Raw genomic sequence first — 18,485 nt, forward strand, 5'->3', positions numbered from 1 at the left:
TGCACCACAATGAAGAGTAGCCCCCATTCACAGCAACTAGGGAAAGCCCATGTGCAGCAACAAAGACACAACACAGCCAATAAATAAATAAATAAATTTATAAAAAAATAAAAATAAATAAAAAATAAAAAAAACAACTAGAACCTAGGATTCTTGATTCCTAGCCTACTGTTCATTCCACTATAGCAGAGTACGTGTCAAATCATTATGATAATTATTCTTCTAAAGCAAGCGCCTAGATGTGCATATATGTGTAAAATGTCTTGTTTGTTTTAATCTGTTTTGACTACAGATGAATTTTCTGTTGTCTCTGGTCTTCCCTTTAGCATATCTACAAAATATTTTCAGCTCCTATCTGCAAGCAAGGCCTTTAAGGAGCAAGTGCTCCTCTGATTATAAATACATTCCTTTGGTTTCTTGGGAGGGGTATACCAACAGATAATATTTGTAAGACTATCATCTATGATTCATCTTTGCTTATAAAATGATGACATGAACACATTACAAATTCACACTTGGTGCAGTACTAGATACTGAAAGGCAGATGAAAGTATTCTAGAATTCCCTGTAATCCCCAGTATCTTTCAGTTAACAATGGGAAAACTATAAGCTTTGAAGAGAAAGGATTCTGTTTTCTTAGGAGCATTATTTTATAAGCTCTAGGCTTTTTTCTTTTTTAAGATTTCTTGACCAAAGACTTTAGCATCTCTGACCTCAATTCTTTGTATTTCCACAAAAGACAAGCAATTCTAAACAAGGAATCTTTAAGTTTTGCTGAACTCAGTTTAAAGCAATGAAGTATGCTTTTTAGAATACTGACCACAATAGAGGTAGTTCTCCCTGTCTCTGACCTAAAGTGAGATATATTTATAATATTTTTTAAAAGAAAAAATTATATATAAAAATATGTAATGATATGCATGGAAGGAGGTATGAAATAGGAAGATTAGTCCACCTCGTTGTGACATAGGAATAATTCAGCGAATGTTATAGGTCTGATTCCTTTGTAAGTGAGTTGATTTTACTCAGTTGTGTAACTATAAAAATAACTCCCCCACACAACGGGGTTTCATGAGTGCCTAAGCAGTCATAATATCTAGTTGAGAAGTTACTGCTGCCTGAATCCTTTTCTAAAACCACGTGCCCAAAGTTTATTCAAACACTAATCCTTGGGCTCCACCTATGGGCAAAGAAAAGAGAATGTTTAACATCTAAGTATTTATATGTATGCAAGAGAGACTGCCCCATGTGATAAAGTAATTTGCAGCACTAGTACATACTCTTTAAGTTCCAAAATCAATAATCTGGTGAGACATTGAATGAAATCTGATATTGACTGCTTGGAAGAGCTATCCATTGCCTAATCCATGAATCCTATTGAGATATATGTATATAGTTGCTGATGTAGCAGAGGGGTGTATCTGACATTTATCGCTTCAATTCTCTTGTATTTGCTGCCAACTGGGAGCCCTGACCATTTTCTAATTGATTGCATATTGCTCTTCAAATCCTTTCTCTTGCCTTAGGCTTTTAGAAAAAAAACTTGAGGTAATGCATGTTTTTCTCTTTGAAGAGACTTAAACTGTGCTGGTAAGTTAACTTGATACCAACTCCAAAAGCAGAACAAATCCAATAGGGATCTAATTTACCTTAAAGATAGGAACCCCTATATTTAGCATGAGTAGAAAATAAAAATCTGGCCAATTTTCTCTTATTAGATTTATATTGATAACCTTAAGCATGAAGCTGTTATTTCTTTCCAGATGAAATGTTTTATTTTTCTTTCCAAGATATTTCAAAGATCTATAAAGAGCAGGTGGTATATGTGTGCTTCAAATATGACTTTTCTTGACTCTTCTAAATATGTCACAATGAGAGAAATATTCTTTTTTAAAAAAAATCTCTTATTCTTGCCCTTTAAAAAATAATAGCATTACTGAAATACAGCTCACATACAATGCAATTCACCCACATAAATTATACAGTTCAGAGGTTTTTAGTATATTCACAGATGTGTGCAGCCATCACCACAGACAGTCAGCTTTAGGACATATTCGTCACCTCAAAAAGAATCCCATCCCCTTTAGCTATCATCCTCCTCCTGTTCCCCAGCCCACTTTCCAACCTTAAGCAACCACTAGCCTACTTTATATCTCTATAGATTTACCTATTCTGGACATTTCACACAATGGAATCATATAATATGTGGTCTTTTATTACTGGCTTTTTCTACCTAGCATAATATTTTCAGAGTTCATCCATGTTGTAACATGGATCAGTAACTCATTCCTTTTTTAAAAAATTATTGTGGTAAAAAATATATAACATAAAATTTATCATCTTAACCATTATAGTTCACTGGTATTAACATTACATTCACATTGTTGTGAAACATATCTCCAAAATTTTTTCATACTGGATATCTGAAACCCTTTACCCATTAAACAACAATTCCCTTTTTCCTCCTCATCCCAGCCCCTTGTAACCACCACTCTACTTTATATTTCTAAGAATTTTGACTACTTTAGATACATTATATAAGTGGAATCATGCAGTATTTGTCTTTCTGTGGCTAGCTTATTTCACTTAGTATAATGTCCTCAAGGTCTATCCATGTTGTGCCATGTGACAGTATTTAGACATATACACCACATTTGTTGATCTGTTTATCTGTCGATGGGCATTTGGGATGCTTCCAACTCTTGACTCTTATGAATAGCACTACTATATGAACATGGGTGTGCAAGTATCTCTTCAAGACCCTGCTTTCACTTCTTTTGGATGTATACTCAGAAGTGAGATTGATGGATCATATAGTAGTTCTGTTTTTAATTTTATGAGGAAACTTGTTTTCCATACTGGTCGCACTGTTCTATAATTCTACCAGCACTACATAAGGATTCCAATTTTTATACATTTTCATCAACATTTTCAGATTTTTTGGTAGTAGCCAGTTAATGGGTGTGAGGTGATATCTCATTGTGGTTTTGATTTGCATTTTTCTAATAATTAGTGATGTTGAGCATCTTTTCATATGCTTATTAGCTATTCAGACATAATCTTTGGAGAAATGTCTATTCAAGTCCTTTCCCATTTTTAAAAAGTTTTAAATTTTAGTTAATTTTCCGTGTTAGTTTCAAGTGCACAGCAAAATGATTCAGATGTATATGTGTGTGTGTATATTCTTTTTCAGATTCTTTTCCACTATAGATTATTACAAGACATTGAGTATAGTTCCCTGTGCTATATAGTAGGTCCTTGTTGTTTACCTATTTTATATATAGGAACATATATACATTAATCCCAAATTCCTAATTTATCTCTCCCCCACCTGCTATCCCCTTTGGTAACCATAAATTTGTTTTCTATGTCTGTGAGTCTATTTCTGTTTTATAAATAAGTTCAATCTAAAATCAATAAGTACTTGAGAGGGTGCAGAGAAAAGGGAACCCTCCTGCACTGTTGGTTGGAATGTAAATTGGTACAGCCACTATGGAAAACAGTATGGAGGTTCCTTAAAAAACTAAAAATAGAACTACTAGATGACCCAGCAGTCCCACTACTGGGCATATACCCAGAGAAAACCGTAATTCAAAAAGGTACATGTACCACAATGTTCATTGCAGCATTATGTACAATAGCCAGGACATGGAAACAACCTAAATGTCCATTGACAGATGAATGGGTAAAGAAGATGTGGCACATATATACCATGGAATATTACTCAGCCATAAAAGGAATGAAATTGAGCTATTCATAGTGAGGTGGATGGACCTAGAGTCTGTCATACAGAGCGAAGTAAGCCAAAAAGAAAAAAACAAGTACTGTATGCTAACTCATATATATGGAATCTAAAAAAATGGTACTGATGAACCCAGTGACAGGGCAAAAATAAAGATGCAGATGTAGAGAACAGACTTGAGGACGGGGTGCTGCGCGAAGGGGAAGCTGGAATGAAGTGAGAAAGTAGCATTGACATATATACACTACCAAATGTAAAATAGATAGCTAGTGGGAAGCTGCTGCATACACAGGGAGATCAACTTGATGAGTGGTGATGACTTTAGAGGGGTGGGATAGGGAGGGTGGGAAGGCGTCACATGAGGAAGGGGATATGGGGATATATGTATAAATACAGCTGATTCACTTTGATGTATGGCAGAAACTGGCACAACAGTGTAAAGCAATTATACTCCAATAAAGAGCTTTAAAAAAAATAATTCTCAGAAAAATAGATCAGACATGTGGTTACCAGGTGGTGGGAGGAGTGGGACAGGGGGATTGGATGAAGGTGGTCAAAAGGTACAAACTTCCAGTTACAAGATGTAAGCACTAGGGATGTAATGTACAACATGATGACTATAGCTAACACTGTTGTTTAATTTATAGGAAAGTTGTTATGAGAGTAAACCCTGAGAGTTCTCATCACAGGGAGAATTTTTTTCCTTTTTTTCATTTTTCCTTTCTTTTCTTTTTATTGTATCTATACAAGAAGATGGATGTTAGTGGAACCTATTGTGCTAATCATTTCACACTATATGCAAACCAAACCATTATGTTATATGCCTTAAATTTATACAGTGATGCATGTCAATTATTTCTCAATAAAACTGGTAAATTAAAAAAATAAGTTCATTTGTATCTTTTTTTAGAGTCCACTAATAAGTGATATCATATGATATTTGTATTTCTCTGAATGACTTACTTCACTTAATGTGATCATCTCTAGGTCCATCCACGTTGCTGCAAATGGCATCATTTAATTCTTTTTTAAGGCTGAGTAATATTCCATTGTATATATACACCACTTCTTTATCCACTCATCTATCAGTGGACATTTAGATTGCTTCCATGTCTTGGCTGTTATAAACAGTGCTGCTGTGGACATTGGGGTGCATGTATCTTTTCGAATTAGAGTTTTCTCTGGATATATGCCCAGAAGTGGGATTGCAAGATCATATGGTAACTCTTATTTTTAGTTTTTTAAGGAACCTCCATACTATTCTCCACTGTGGCTGTTGCACCAATTTATATTCCCACCAACAGTGTAGGAGGGTTCCCTTTTCTCCACACCCTCTCCAGCATTTATTTGTAGACTTTTTAATGGTGGCCATTCTGACTGGTGTGAGGTAATACCTCATTGTAGTTTTGATTTGCATATCTCTAATAATTAGAGATATTAAGCATCTTTTCATGCACCCATTGGCCATCTGTATGTCTTCTTTGAAGAAATGTCTATTTAGGTCTTCTTCCCATTTTTTGATTGAGTTGTTCAGGTTTTTTATATATATATATTAAGCTGTATGAGCTGTTTGTATATTTTGGAAATTAATCCCTTGTCAGTATAATCATTTGCAAATATTTTCTGTCAGTCCATGGGTTGTCTTTTTGTTTTGATTATGGTTTCCTTTGCTGTGAAAAGATTTTAAGTTTAATTGGGTCCCATTTGTTTATTTTTCTTTTTATTCCTATTACTCTAGAAGACGGATCCAAAAAAATATTGTTGTGATTTATGTTAAAGAATGTTCTGCCTGCATTTGCCTCTAGGAATTTTATAGTATCTAGTATTACATTTAGGTCTTTAACCATTTGGAGTTTATTTTTGTATATGGTTTTAGAGAATGTCCTAATTTCATTCTTTTACATGTGGCTGTCCAGTTTTCCCAGAACCACTTATTGAAGAGACTGTCTTTTCTCCATTGCCTCCTTTGTGGTAGATTGATAGACCATAGTGCATGGGTGTATCTCTGGGCTTTACATCCTGTTCCATTGATCTGTAAGTCTGTTTTTGTGCCAGTACCATACTGTTTAGATTACTGTAGCTTTGTAATATAGTCTGAAGTCAGGACTCGTGATTCCTTCAGCTCCGTTCTTCTTTCTCAAGATAGTTTTAGCTATTCACAAGTCTTTTGTGTTTCCATACAAATTTTAAAATTATTTATTCTAGTTCTGTGGAAAATGCCAAAAATAATAGTTTGATAGGGATTATATGGAATCTGTAGATTGCCTTGGGTAGTATGGTAGTTTTAACAATATTGATTCTTTCAATCCAAGAATATGATATATCTTCCCATCTGTTTTTATCATCTTCAATTTCTTTCATCAATGTCTTATAGTTTTCAGAGTACAGATCTCTTGCCTCCTTAGGTAGGTTTATTCCTAGGTATTTTATTTTTTTTGATCCAATGGTAAATGGGATTATTTTCTTAATTTCTCTTTCTGATCTTTCATTGTTAGTGTATAGAAATGCAACAGATTTCTCTATATTAATTTAGCATCTAGCAACTATACTGAATTCATTGATGAGCTCCAGTAGTTTTCTGGTAACATCTTTAGGATTTTCTATGTATAGCATCATGTCATCTGCAAACAATGACAGTTTTACTTCTTCTTTCCCAATTTGGATTCCTTTTGTCTCTCTTGTTTTTTGTTTTGTTTTGTTTTGTTTTTGTTTCTTTTGTTTTTCTCTGATTGCTGTGGCTAGGACTTCCAAAACTATGTTGAGTAAATGTGGCCAGAGTGGTCATCCTTGTCTTGTTCCTGATCTTAGAGGAAATGCTTTCAGCTTTTCACCATTGAGTATGATGTTACCTGTGGGTTTGTCATAGATGGCCTTTATCATGTTGAGGTATGTTCCCTCTATGCCCACTTTCTGGAGAGTTTTTGTCATAAATGATGGTGAATTTTATCAAAAGCTTTTTTCTGCATTTATTGAGATGATCATATGGTTTTATTCTTCAGTTTCTTAATGTGGTGTATCACATTGATTGATTTGTGGATGTTGAAAAATCCTTGCATCCCTGGGATAAATCCCACTTGATTATCATGTGTGATCCTTTCAGTGTATTGTTGGAGTCAGTTTCCTAACATTTTCTTGAGGATTTCTGCATCTATATGCATTAGTGATATTGGCCTGTACTTTTCTTTTTTTGTGATATCTTTGTCTAGTTTTGGTATCAGGGTGATGATGGCCTCATAGGATGAGTTTGGAAGTATTCCTTCCTCTGCAATTTTTTGGAATAGTTTCAGAAGGATAGGTGTTAACTCTTCTTTGATCATCTTTACAGTCATTATCCTGAACACTTTCTCAGGTAGATTGCCTATCTACATCACTTAGTTCTTCTTCTGGGGTTTTATCTCATGCCTTTGTGTGAAACATCTTCCTCTGTCACTTCATTTTGTCTAAATTGCTATTTGTATTTTTATGTATGTGGTAGATTGGTTATGTTTCTTGATCTTTGAGAAGTGGCCCTCTGTAGGAGATGTCCTGTGTGTCCCAGCAGTGCACTCCCTTCTTGTCACCCAAAGGCCAGGGGCTGGCTGGTCCCAGGTAGTATCTGACCTTCGTTTACAGACTCGACCTGCAGGCTGCAGGACTGTAGTTTTCCTGCCTCTGGTGTTTGTCCCCTGGTGGATAAGGATGGTCTAGAGGCTTGTGCAGGCTTCCTGGTGGGTGGGGTCAGTGCCTGCCCCCTGGTGGGTGGAGCTGGGTCTTGGTCTTCTGGTGAGCAGGGCCATGCCTAGGGACGTTTCTAGAGGTGGCTGTGGGCCCAGGAAGTCTTTAGCAGCCTGTCTGCTGATGAGTGAAGCTGTGTCCCCACCCAGTTGGTTATTTGGCCTGAGGCATCCCAGCACTGGAGCATACATGCTATTGTGTGGGGCCAGGTCTCTGTGGCAAAATGTCAGCCTCCAGGAGGGCTCACTCAGATGAATGCTGCCTGATATGTCCATCACCAGTGTCTATGTCCTCAGGGTGGGCTAGGGCAACCCCTGCCTCCTCAGAATACCTTCCAAGACCAGCAAGTAGGTCTAGGTTAGGCTCCTATGAAATTACTGCTTTTGCCCTTAGTCCTCACACATGTGAGATTTTGTGTGTGCCCTGTAAGAGTGAAGTCTCTATTTCCCCCAATCCTGTGGAACTTCTTCAGTCAAGCCCCTCTGGCCTTCAAAGCCGAATGCTCTGGGGGCTCCTATTCCTGGTGCCTTTCTCATTTTTTTTAAACTTTTTATTTTTTCATTTTTTACAATAAACTGCATATATTTAGAGTGTACAATTTGGTATCCCAGTCTCCAAATTCGTTCCCCCGCCCCGAACCCTTTCCCCACTTGGTGTCCATATGTTTGTTCTCTACATCTGTATCTCTATTTCTGCCTTGCAAACCGGTTGATTTGTACCATTTTTCTATAGTCCACATATATGTGTTAATATACAATATTTGTTTTTCTCTTTCTGACTCACTTCACTCTGTATGGCAGTCTCTAGGTCCATCCATGTCTCTAAAAATGTCCCAGTTCCATTGCTTTTTTTTTTTTTTTTTTTTTTTGCCATGAGATACTTTTTTTTTTTTAATTTTATTTATTATTTTTGGGGGGGTACACCAAGTTCAATCATCTGTCTTTATACACATATCCCTGTATTCCCTCCCTCCCTCAACTCCCCCTCCATCCTCCCTCGAGTCCCCCCCACCCTCCCCGTCCCAGTCCTCTAAGGCATCTTCCATCCTCGAGTTGAACTCCCTTTGTTATACAACAACTTCCCACTGGCTATCTGTTTTACAGTTGGTAGTATATATATGTCTGTGCTACTCTCTCGCTTCGTCTCAGCTTCCCCTTCACCCCCCATCCCCCGCCAAACCTCAAGTTCTCCAGTCCATTCTGCGGTATAACTGTTCTCCAGCTTGTGAGTCACCCACCCAGCATTTATGGGATTTGATTTTAACGCAATTGCACCCCTCCTACCATCTCATTGCGGCTTCTCCTTTGTCTCTGGATGTGGGGTGGTTTTTTTTGGTGAGTTCCAGAGTCTTACTGTCGATGGTTGTTCAGCAGTTAGTTGTAATTCCGGTGCTCTTGCAAGAGGGAGTGAGTGCACGTCCTCCTACTCCGCCATCTTGATTCTTCCTGCCTGCCTTTCTCATTTTTAATTGGGTTACTTGATCTTGTTTTTGAGTTGTGGGAGTTCTTTTTTTTTTTTTTTTTTTTAAAGAACTTGTGTTGAGATACAGTTAACATACAATAAACTGCATATATTTAGAGTGTACAATTTGGTATCCCAACCTCCCAATTCATTCCCCCCAACCCTCCCTGCTTTCTGAGTTGTGGGAATACTTTATATTTTCAGATATTAACTCCTTATCAGATATATGATTTGCAAATATTTCTCTCCCATTTTGAAGATTGCCTTTTCACTCTGTTGATTGTGTCCTTTTATGCACAGAAGTTTTTAAGTTTGATGTTGTCCCCTGTATCTATTTTTGCTTTACTTTCCTGTGCTTTTGGTGTCATATTCAAGGATTCATTGCCAAATCCAATGTCATGAAGCTTTTCCTCAGTGTTTTCTTCTAAGAATTTTATAGATGTAGGTTTTACATTTAGGTCTTTAATCCTTTTTGAGTTAAGTTTTGTATATGGTGGAATATGAATGCAACTTCATTCTTTCAAATGTGGCTATCTAGTTTTCCCAACATCGTTTTTTGAAAAAGCTATCTTTTCCCCATTGAGTGGTCTTGACATCCTTCTCAAAGGTCATTTGACCATATATGTGAGTGTTTATTTCTGGGCTCTCTATTCTATTCCATTTGTATTAGACAGAGTTACAGAGAAACAGAATCAATAGAATATATATAGGAAGATATGTATTATAAGGAATTGACTCACATGATCATGGAGGCTGAGAAGTCCCATGATTTGCCATCTCGAAGCTGGAGACCCAGGAAAGCTGGTATTATATTTCCAGTCCAAGTCCAAAGGGCTGCAAACCAAGGGAGTTAATTGCATAAAGCCTATCCAAGGGCAAGAGAAGACCAATGTCCCAGGTCAAACAGGCAGGCAGGAAGCAAAAGGGGCAATTTTTTTCATACACCTTTTTGTACTATTCAGATGCCCAATGAGTAGAATGATGCCACCCACATGGGGAGGGCAGTATACTTTATTGGTTCCAGCAATTCAAATAGTAATTTCATCTGGAAAAACTCTCACAGACACTCCCAGAAATAATGTTTAATCTGGGTATCTCATGGCCAGTCAAGATGATGCATAAAATTAACTATCAAATCATTGGTCTATTTGTCTGTCTTTATGCTAGTACCATACTGTTTTTATTACTGTAGCTTTGTAATATGTTATGAAATCAGGAAGTGTGAGTCTTACCACTTTGCTTTTTTGTATAATTGTTTTGGCTGCTCAGGGTCTCTTGAGATTCCATATGAATTTTAGGATGAACTTGTGTATTTCTGCAAAAGATGCCATTTTCATTTTTATTGAGATTAAATTGAATCTGTAGGTGGCTTTGAGTGGCATGGGCACTAAGAATATTACATCTTTCAATCCATGAACAAAGGGCGTCTTTCCATTTATTTGTGTCTTCTTTGTAATTTCTTTCAGCAGTGTTTTATAGTTCCCATTAGTACCTCACTCCTTTTTATGGCCAAGTAATATTTCACTTTATGTATATACCACATTTTATTTATCCATTCAATTGATGGACTATTGGATTGTTTCCATCTTTTGACTGTTAATGAATAATACTGCAGTTAATAATTGTGTGCAAGTTTTTGCATGGACATGTTTTCATTTCTCTTGGATTTGTCCTTGCTTTTTAAGAAGAACTGAATTTAAATAATAGCAAAGACTCCTCTGGAAGTCTAGGCTGCTAAAAGACATTTTGAATATAACCTGTATTTGTTGCTTTGATTAGACATAAAGAAAAGAAAAATACAGTTCTCTTTTTTCAGAAACTTAAGAAACCAGACCCACAGTCTTCTCACACTCACTACCTTGATAATTCTTACACACAATTTTGCAAGTACTTGCTGATATATTACTAACTGAATATACAAGAGTAGCTTTCAGAGGGGCAATAATCAAGGAGAACCTACTATCTTAAATGGAGTCTTGAAACAGATGATGGACATATATTGATAACAAAAAGGAAAATGATAGTCCAGGTTGAGGGAAGTCATGACTGTAAGCATGGAGGTGAGCATCAATTATATGAAAAAATTACTTGCTTAGAGGAGTCTAAGTGGGGAATAATGAGACTAGAAGTTAGCAAGATGTCCTTCTCTATTTTATGAATTCTTTGGATGAAGTTGGTTGTATTTGATTGATATGACCTTTTTCTCTATTTACCTGACATTTCTTTCCCTTCTTAGTCCTAATCATTAATGTACTTATTCATTGACTCAGTCATTCAACAAACATTTACTGGGTGCCTTTTAAGTATCAAGCACTGTGCTTGGTACTGGGGATACAGTGATGGTTGAGGTATGCTGTGACAACAAGGAATTCACAACCTGGTGGAGAAGTCAAGGTAGTTTCACATATAACCATAACGTAATGTGGAAAGTATACCATAATAGATGGATACAAATGATTTAAGAATATGACGACTAAGTACAATCCCTCCAAACTATTCTGTATCTTGTCACTGGACAAGTTCATAAAAAGTTCTATTATCTCTGAAGAGACTTAAACGCTGCTTGGAGATTAATTTGAAGTCATTACGCTACTTAACAATCCTTCAGTGGATTCCCATTTTCATAAGATTAAGTTTAAATTCCCTTGATCCTGCTTCTGTTGTCTAAAATGCCCCCTCCCTTCTCCTATTGGTTTTACTTAAAACTATAAAACTCAGCTTAGATATCATCTCATCTAGGAAAATTTTCTTGATGTTTCACAAATTGTTGGTTAGGTGGTTTTTTCTGTATGCTTCCCGTATTGCCATGATCTGTCACTGCCTGTGTCATACTATCTTGTAATCATATTTTTATTTTTCCATATTCCTGTTTCTCACATGTACTGTTACATGAGAATTCCTTGAGGAAATCAGCCAGGTCCCACGTAGTATTTTTGTCCCCAGTGTCTAGCATATAGTAGGTTCCCAGCATTTGTTGAATGGATAAATAAATCAATTAATGAACTAACTTTTCTTGTTTAGAGACAAAAGACCAAAGACATGACATCTGAGCTGAAACTTAAAGGTTGCCTAAGATTCATTAGGGGGAGAAAGGAGGAAGGAAAAAAAGTATTCTATCCAAGGCAACATTATTTGCAAAGTCATAGAAATAAGAAAAAGCCCACCATGTTTAAGATGTGGCAAATCATTCTTTGTATCAGAAACTGGACACATGTCAGAAATAAAGCTCAATCTCAGTATAAACGTTTTCCAAATTATGCTAGGCAAGTCTTATGCTAGCACTACAGAATTCTTAAAATGGGATCTGTGTATTATTTTGTAGCCTGATGAAGCTTGGGTAGATCGTGGCATTTAAATAACTTGCTTATAGGATATAGAGAAAAGGGAACCTCCTCATACACTGTTGGTGGGAATGTAAATTGGTACAGCCCCTGTGGAAAACAGTATGGAAATTTCTCAAAAAACTAAAAATACAACTGCCCTATGACCCAGCAATTCCACACTTGGGTATATATCCAAAAAAGCAGAAAACACTAATTCAAAAAGATACTACACCCCAGTGTTCATGGCAGCATTATTTACAATTGCCAAGACATGAAAGCAACCTGAGTGTCCATCAACAGATGAGTGGGTAAAGACGATGTTACACACACACACACACACATACGCACACACACACACAGGACTACTATTCAGCCATAAAAAATTAAATTTTGCCATTTGCAGCAGCATGAATAGACTAGGAGGGCATTTTGCTAGGTGAAATAAGTCAGACAGAAAGACAAATACTGTATATCACTTACATGTGGAATCTAAGAAATACAATAAACTAGTAGATATAACAAAAAAGAAGCAGATTCACAGATATAGAGAACAAACTAGAGGCTACTAGGGTGGGGAGGAAAGAAGGAAGGAGCAATATAAGGGTAGGGGAGTAAGAGGTACAAACTATTAGGTATAAAATAAGCTACAAGCATATATTGTACAACACAAAGAATATAGCCAATATTTTGTAATAATTATAAATGGAGTATAACCTTTAAAAATTGCAAACTACTGTATTGTATACCTGTAACTTATATAACATTTATAGCAACTATACTTCAATAAATAATTAAACTCACTTATTCCTTGTCATACGTACATCTTCTCAATCCAAAATTATTATTTGAGTCTCCTCAGATTTGAGGGCTATTTTTTAGTGTTTATATATATGGGGGCGGGTGGGGTAGGGGGGCAACTATTATTGGAAACTTACAGAACAAAGTTTTTGCTTTAGTTTCCAGATTCTACTTTTGTCAAATTATGATTGAGTAGACTCTGTACCTTAGGAACCCTCCAGAATGGAATTGCACAATAAGATATGAGTAACTCAGGCATTAAAGGGAGAAATCAAATCAGCAGATGCTCGTTTCTCTAAATTGGCTGTCAATGAGACCTTAATTAACTTATGTTAAGCCACTATGATATTTACAACTGTCAGTAACAACAGTCTTTCAAACTTAGCATTCTAAGTGTTCAACCTCTTTCTTTCTGGAATATAGGAATAAAAAGATCCATGGTGAGTATGTATCACTTCTCTTGGCCTACTGGCAAAGACTTAGGTAGGAAAAATAACATATGCCAGCAGTTCTTTGTGGATTTTTGTGGTGGTGGTAACACACACATAAAATAAGATTTACCATTTTAGTTGTGTTTAACTGTACAGTTCAGTGGCATTAAATACATTTACATTATTCTACAGTTATCACTACCATCCATCTCCAAAACTTTTTCATCTCCCCAAACTGAAACTCCATAGTCATTAAAAAATAACCTCCTATTCCTCCCTCTCCCCAGCCCATGGCAATCGCCATTCTACTTTTTGATACTATGATTTTGATTTTGAATATTCTAATTACCTCATGTAAGTGGACTCATACAATATTTGTCCTTTTGTGACTGACTTATTTCATTTATTTTCACTTATTTCTTAATGTCTTCAAGTTTCATCCTTATTATAGCATATGTCAGAATTTCCTTTTTAAGGTTGAATAATATTTATCTATATTATATATATATATGTATATATACACACACACATTTTGTTTATCCATTCATCTGTCAGTGGACACTCGGGTAACTTCCACTTTTTGACTACTGTATTGTGAATAATGCTGCTATAAAAATGGGTGCACAAATATCTGTTCAAGTCTTTGCTGTTAATTCTTTTGAATATATACCTAGAAGTGGAATTGCTGGATTATATGGTAATTCTATGTTTAATTTTTTGAGGAATCACCTTGTATTTTTTTAAATGTCAGGTAAACAGAGGAAGGGCAGTACGTGGAGAGTATGTAGCTATTGCCATTGTAGTAATGATTGACGTTCTAAAATCTAAATTTCAATCCTACCTTAGCCACCTGTGAAGTATATGACCTTGGGTAAGTTATTTACCCTGTTTAAACTTCTGTTTATTCATCTGTAAAATGAATATAATAATGCTTACTAGATTTTTGTAAGCATTAAATGAGATTATATATGTGATATTACTTAGTAATTTATAAAATGCTATATAAACATTTACTAGATTAACTGGACCAGCTGCCAGAAAAACTCAGCCCTGGTGCCATCTTTGATTGTTAACCACTATTACTGAGCTATTCCAAATCCCAGGAAATTATTCTCTTAGGATCTGAACTGGTGTAGCACTTGTATTTTCATTCACCACACCAGACCAGAATAGTTTCAGATAACAAGCTACCCCAGGTATTGTGACCCTGGGCAGATGCCATGGGAGTCACTACCAGAGACTGCCTGTTGCTTCAGGTTCATTTGGGAGTTAATGTTGTATACGTGAATACAAACCAGACCCTCTGGTCCTATCACTTCCCTGGTCTTACAAAGTATGTTCCATAGCTCCAGGATAGCTCCAGAATAGCTTCAACCTCCGGGAAGTACCTACAGCTAGAATCTGCTAAGAAGTTCTCCCTTCCAATTCTGGTGTCACTTTCCTTCAAAAGAAAGAGTCAATATCACTATCACTGTGGATCGAAGTACAGAATTTAAAATCTGGAAACCAGAGGCTCTAGGTGGCTAAGAAGGACAAAGCTAAAAACAAAAAACAAACCAAAAAAGACTCACCCATCCTGCTCTGGAAACAATGGAATTTTCTAAATCTATACAAACATCTTATGCAAATCAAGTTCTATATTACTTATAGTCTTTGGAGAGAAGCTTGATTTTTTTTTTCTCCTCCTTTTCTTGCTTCTCTATCTCCTACTAGTTATTCTATGACTTCTTTAAAATAATAACAATAGTAATAATAATAATGACAGATTCTGACAAGAGGATTTAAGAAATTGGTCATGACTCTTGAAACTTTTATATTTTTTGACACTAAATCAAACTCCTGTAGACTGTAGCCAAATGTAATTGTCATCTAAAGTGGATGAATAGTGGTTTGAATAGTCACTTAACACAATAGGTTACTGGTGCTCTTCTTACACTCACTACTTTTTTTAGGTTAATAAAGCCAAAATTTTGGCTAACGTTAAATTGAATGGTAAGGAAACTCCTTTCTTTTCTTTACTTTTCTAAAGGAAAAAAAGTTATAAAAATTACATGTGATCATTATAGAAAACTTGGAAGTTTTCAGAAAAGTAGCAAAGGGTATAAAATTATGCATAATTCTAACATACTACAGTAAACAAATACTTTATATTTTCATGTATGCCTTTCCCATCTTTTTCTGTTGATCTATACACATATATCTTAACATAGTTAAGATTATATGTTACATGTACAATTCTGCATGTTTTTAAAATATATGTAATAAGAATTTTCCTGTGTCAATGAATTTTCTTCATAAATATTACTTTAGCCTGTATAATATTTTATCATAAGGATACATCATTATCTGTTTAAATTTCTGTATTGTTAATCTTTTGATTTCTTTCTGTTTCTCACTGATGTAAGCAACTCTGAAATAAACATGTACAGAAAGACTTATCCATTTTCTTAGGATAGATTTCTAGAAGTGAAATTATTGGGTCAATCACTATGACTGTTTAAGAATTACTTTTTAAAGAAAATCATTTTGGGGTTGTTAAAGAATTAATGACACATAAATTTGAACAGATCTTTGATGACTCTGTAGCTACTCATATTCAAATAATCCCTGCAAGCATTGCTATTAATTGACTGAATCTAATCTTTCCTTTCAGACACTAGTATGCACCTCTTCCTTCTGTGGCCTATTCCTTGGGATAGATATCAGGAGATCTGACTGAGCCCTAATACAAGCCTTGTCAGACAAGTACATATGTCCATCTTGTTTAGGACTACCTATTTAACCCACTGCACTCAACATCCATATTTTCCTTCTTTTCTCTTACAGATGGAATGGGGCGAGTCCTCGCTCAAGATGTGTATGCAAAAGACAACCTACCCCCATTCCCAGCATCGGTGAAAGACGGCTATGCTGTCCGAGGTAAATATTTTGGTTTTCTTCAGTATCAGCATACTCACATTGTTTTTTGTGTTTTTTGTCTGTTTGTTTGTCTGTTTTTCAGATTTTGGGCTCAGACCAGGAACCTAATTACTATTATATCTGTTTCCCCCTTGGTTGTCAAAATAATTTTATTCACAGAAAACAATGGTAACCTACGCCTATGTATTTTCTGGCATATTTTGATTAAAACTTTTCAGTGAAAGTACTATAGTTACTTGAAAATTCTTACGTACAAATAAATGTGTAGAGGTTGATAAAGACACTGTACCACAATTTATTCTTTCAACCTCTGCACATACCAGATAGCAGACAATCTTGGTCTGGAAGTTTTCCAAATATTTTATACTGAAAACATCTATATAGTGCAAGAAAGAAGATCAAACTCTCAACACAAGGATGAAGTGGGGCGGTTTTCTTCTCCTGCTTTAAACTCAAACATCAATAAGGGCTTCATAGAAAGCAAGCATGAGGGAAGCCTCTAATTCCCTAAAAGATTCCATATTTCAAAGCTCTGAAGCCCCAGATGGTACCAGCAGCTCATGCCTTCAGACTTGCCTGGAATTGCATAATGCTCAAAAGCAAATACTAAATAGCATTTGCCTGCCTAAAGTCCAATCTAAGAAAGAACCCAAAATGAAAATGCAACTGAATTGCTTAGAAACTATTATTAGTTATTAACTCAAGGCTGATATGGAAGAAATGTCTAAAACCATTTCCCAGTTTATCAGAGCTGTTAAGAAGGCCAGTTCCTTTTTAATGGTCATTTATGGAGTCCCTTACTTGGTTTTTTGGTTTTGGATTTTTTTTTTTTTACTCTTATCTAGCCATTAAAATAATTTCCTCTTTCTTGTGATTAAATACATTCATTGACCTCTTTCATGTTCCATCACTCTCTCATAGCAGTATCTTTCCCTTTTGGAGACAGTAGAGCAGATGATTTAGGTTATGGACTTTGAGCAAAATAAGTGATCTGGGTTTTAGTACCAGTTCCATCTATGTAACTTTGAGCAAATCACTTAAACTTTCTGACCCTTGGTTTTCTCATCTATAAAATGATAATTATAACAGTACTTATCCCGACAGGTTATTGTAAGCATTAAGTGAGACCATAGAAAGCCTTAAGTATCTGGCACAGAAAAAAAAAAAGCACTCAATAATTGTTTTTTTAATATTTAATAATAGTACCTATTATTATTATTATTATCCTCACATTTACTTAAACCATCTCTGAAAAAAGGATAACATTTTCTGAGCTGTTATTCTCATAAAATGATAGATTAATTCCTACTACTGTATTCTTTCTCAGGACACTGTCTTAATTTACCTCATTCAGTTCAATCTCACAAATTAGAGTATTTATGAAAACATAAATAACAAATCCCCAATACCTCCTATGTTTTCTCTTCCAGTTCATTTCTTCTGTGTAAATTCTGTTTGAATTTGTAATTGGTAGCCATATTGGACTGCTATGAAATGACAAAGAATTCTTACTTCCAGAGTAGAACAAACAACTACAGCAGATGAAACACCAAAAGGACAAGAAGGCATATTTTTTACATTCTTGGTAATGTAAAGTAGGAGAAAATGAGAAAATAAATTATATGAGGCAGAATTATTCTGAAACAGAATGTTGTTCTGTGATTTTTACATGAGATAGCAGCAGCTCAATAAAAAAAAAACTGTTGCTTTTAGCTTTTCTCGTTAGCCCACATAAGCCATGAAAGAGCCTTTCTGTAACTGTAGAATCTGTTAAAGAAATTTATATGTAAAATTACCATTTAGTATATCATATTTGTTCTTTTGTTTTAGAGTTGTGGTGTTTTTAGTTATTTTACCCACATATGCAAACACACACAGACAAACATTTAAAATGACATCTCACAGTATAAAAGGTTCAACAGATAAGCCACCACACAGCTAATTCACATTATTTCTTTCCTATGAAGCGTTGCTAATTCCCTCAGATATGGAACATAGAGACATAACAGATAACCATCATGGATATGATTAAATTTCAAAGTAGGAATATCTGGTTAATTATAATCAACATCATAATTAAGGCAGCAAAAGTCATCA

The 18,485-nt window shown here is 35.5% G+C and overlaps 1 protein-coding gene across 8 annotated transcripts in view; it reads left to right on the forward strand.

Moving 5' to 3' along the window:
- The window catches only part of GPHN (gephyrin), a 596,826-nt gene that overhangs the window by 491,150 nt on the left and 87,191 nt on the right, over positions 1–18,485 (forward strand). For all 8 annotated transcript variants that reach the window (XM_057732172.1, XM_057732168.1, XM_057732171.1 and 5 more), the window contains one exon: positions 16,296–16,388. In XM_057732172.1, the coding sequence (XP_057588155.1) occupies positions 16,296–16,388 (93 nt within the window). The remainder of the gene's footprint in view (positions 1–16,295; positions 16,389–18,485) is intronic.

Source organism: Hippopotamus amphibius, chromosome 4, assembly GCF_030028045.1.
Source record: "Hippopotamus amphibius kiboko isolate mHipAmp2 chromosome 4, mHipAmp2.hap2, whole genome shotgun sequence".
In the NCBI taxonomy this organism is placed as follows: domain Eukaryota; kingdom Metazoa; phylum Chordata; class Mammalia; order Artiodactyla; family Hippopotamidae; genus Hippopotamus; species Hippopotamus amphibius.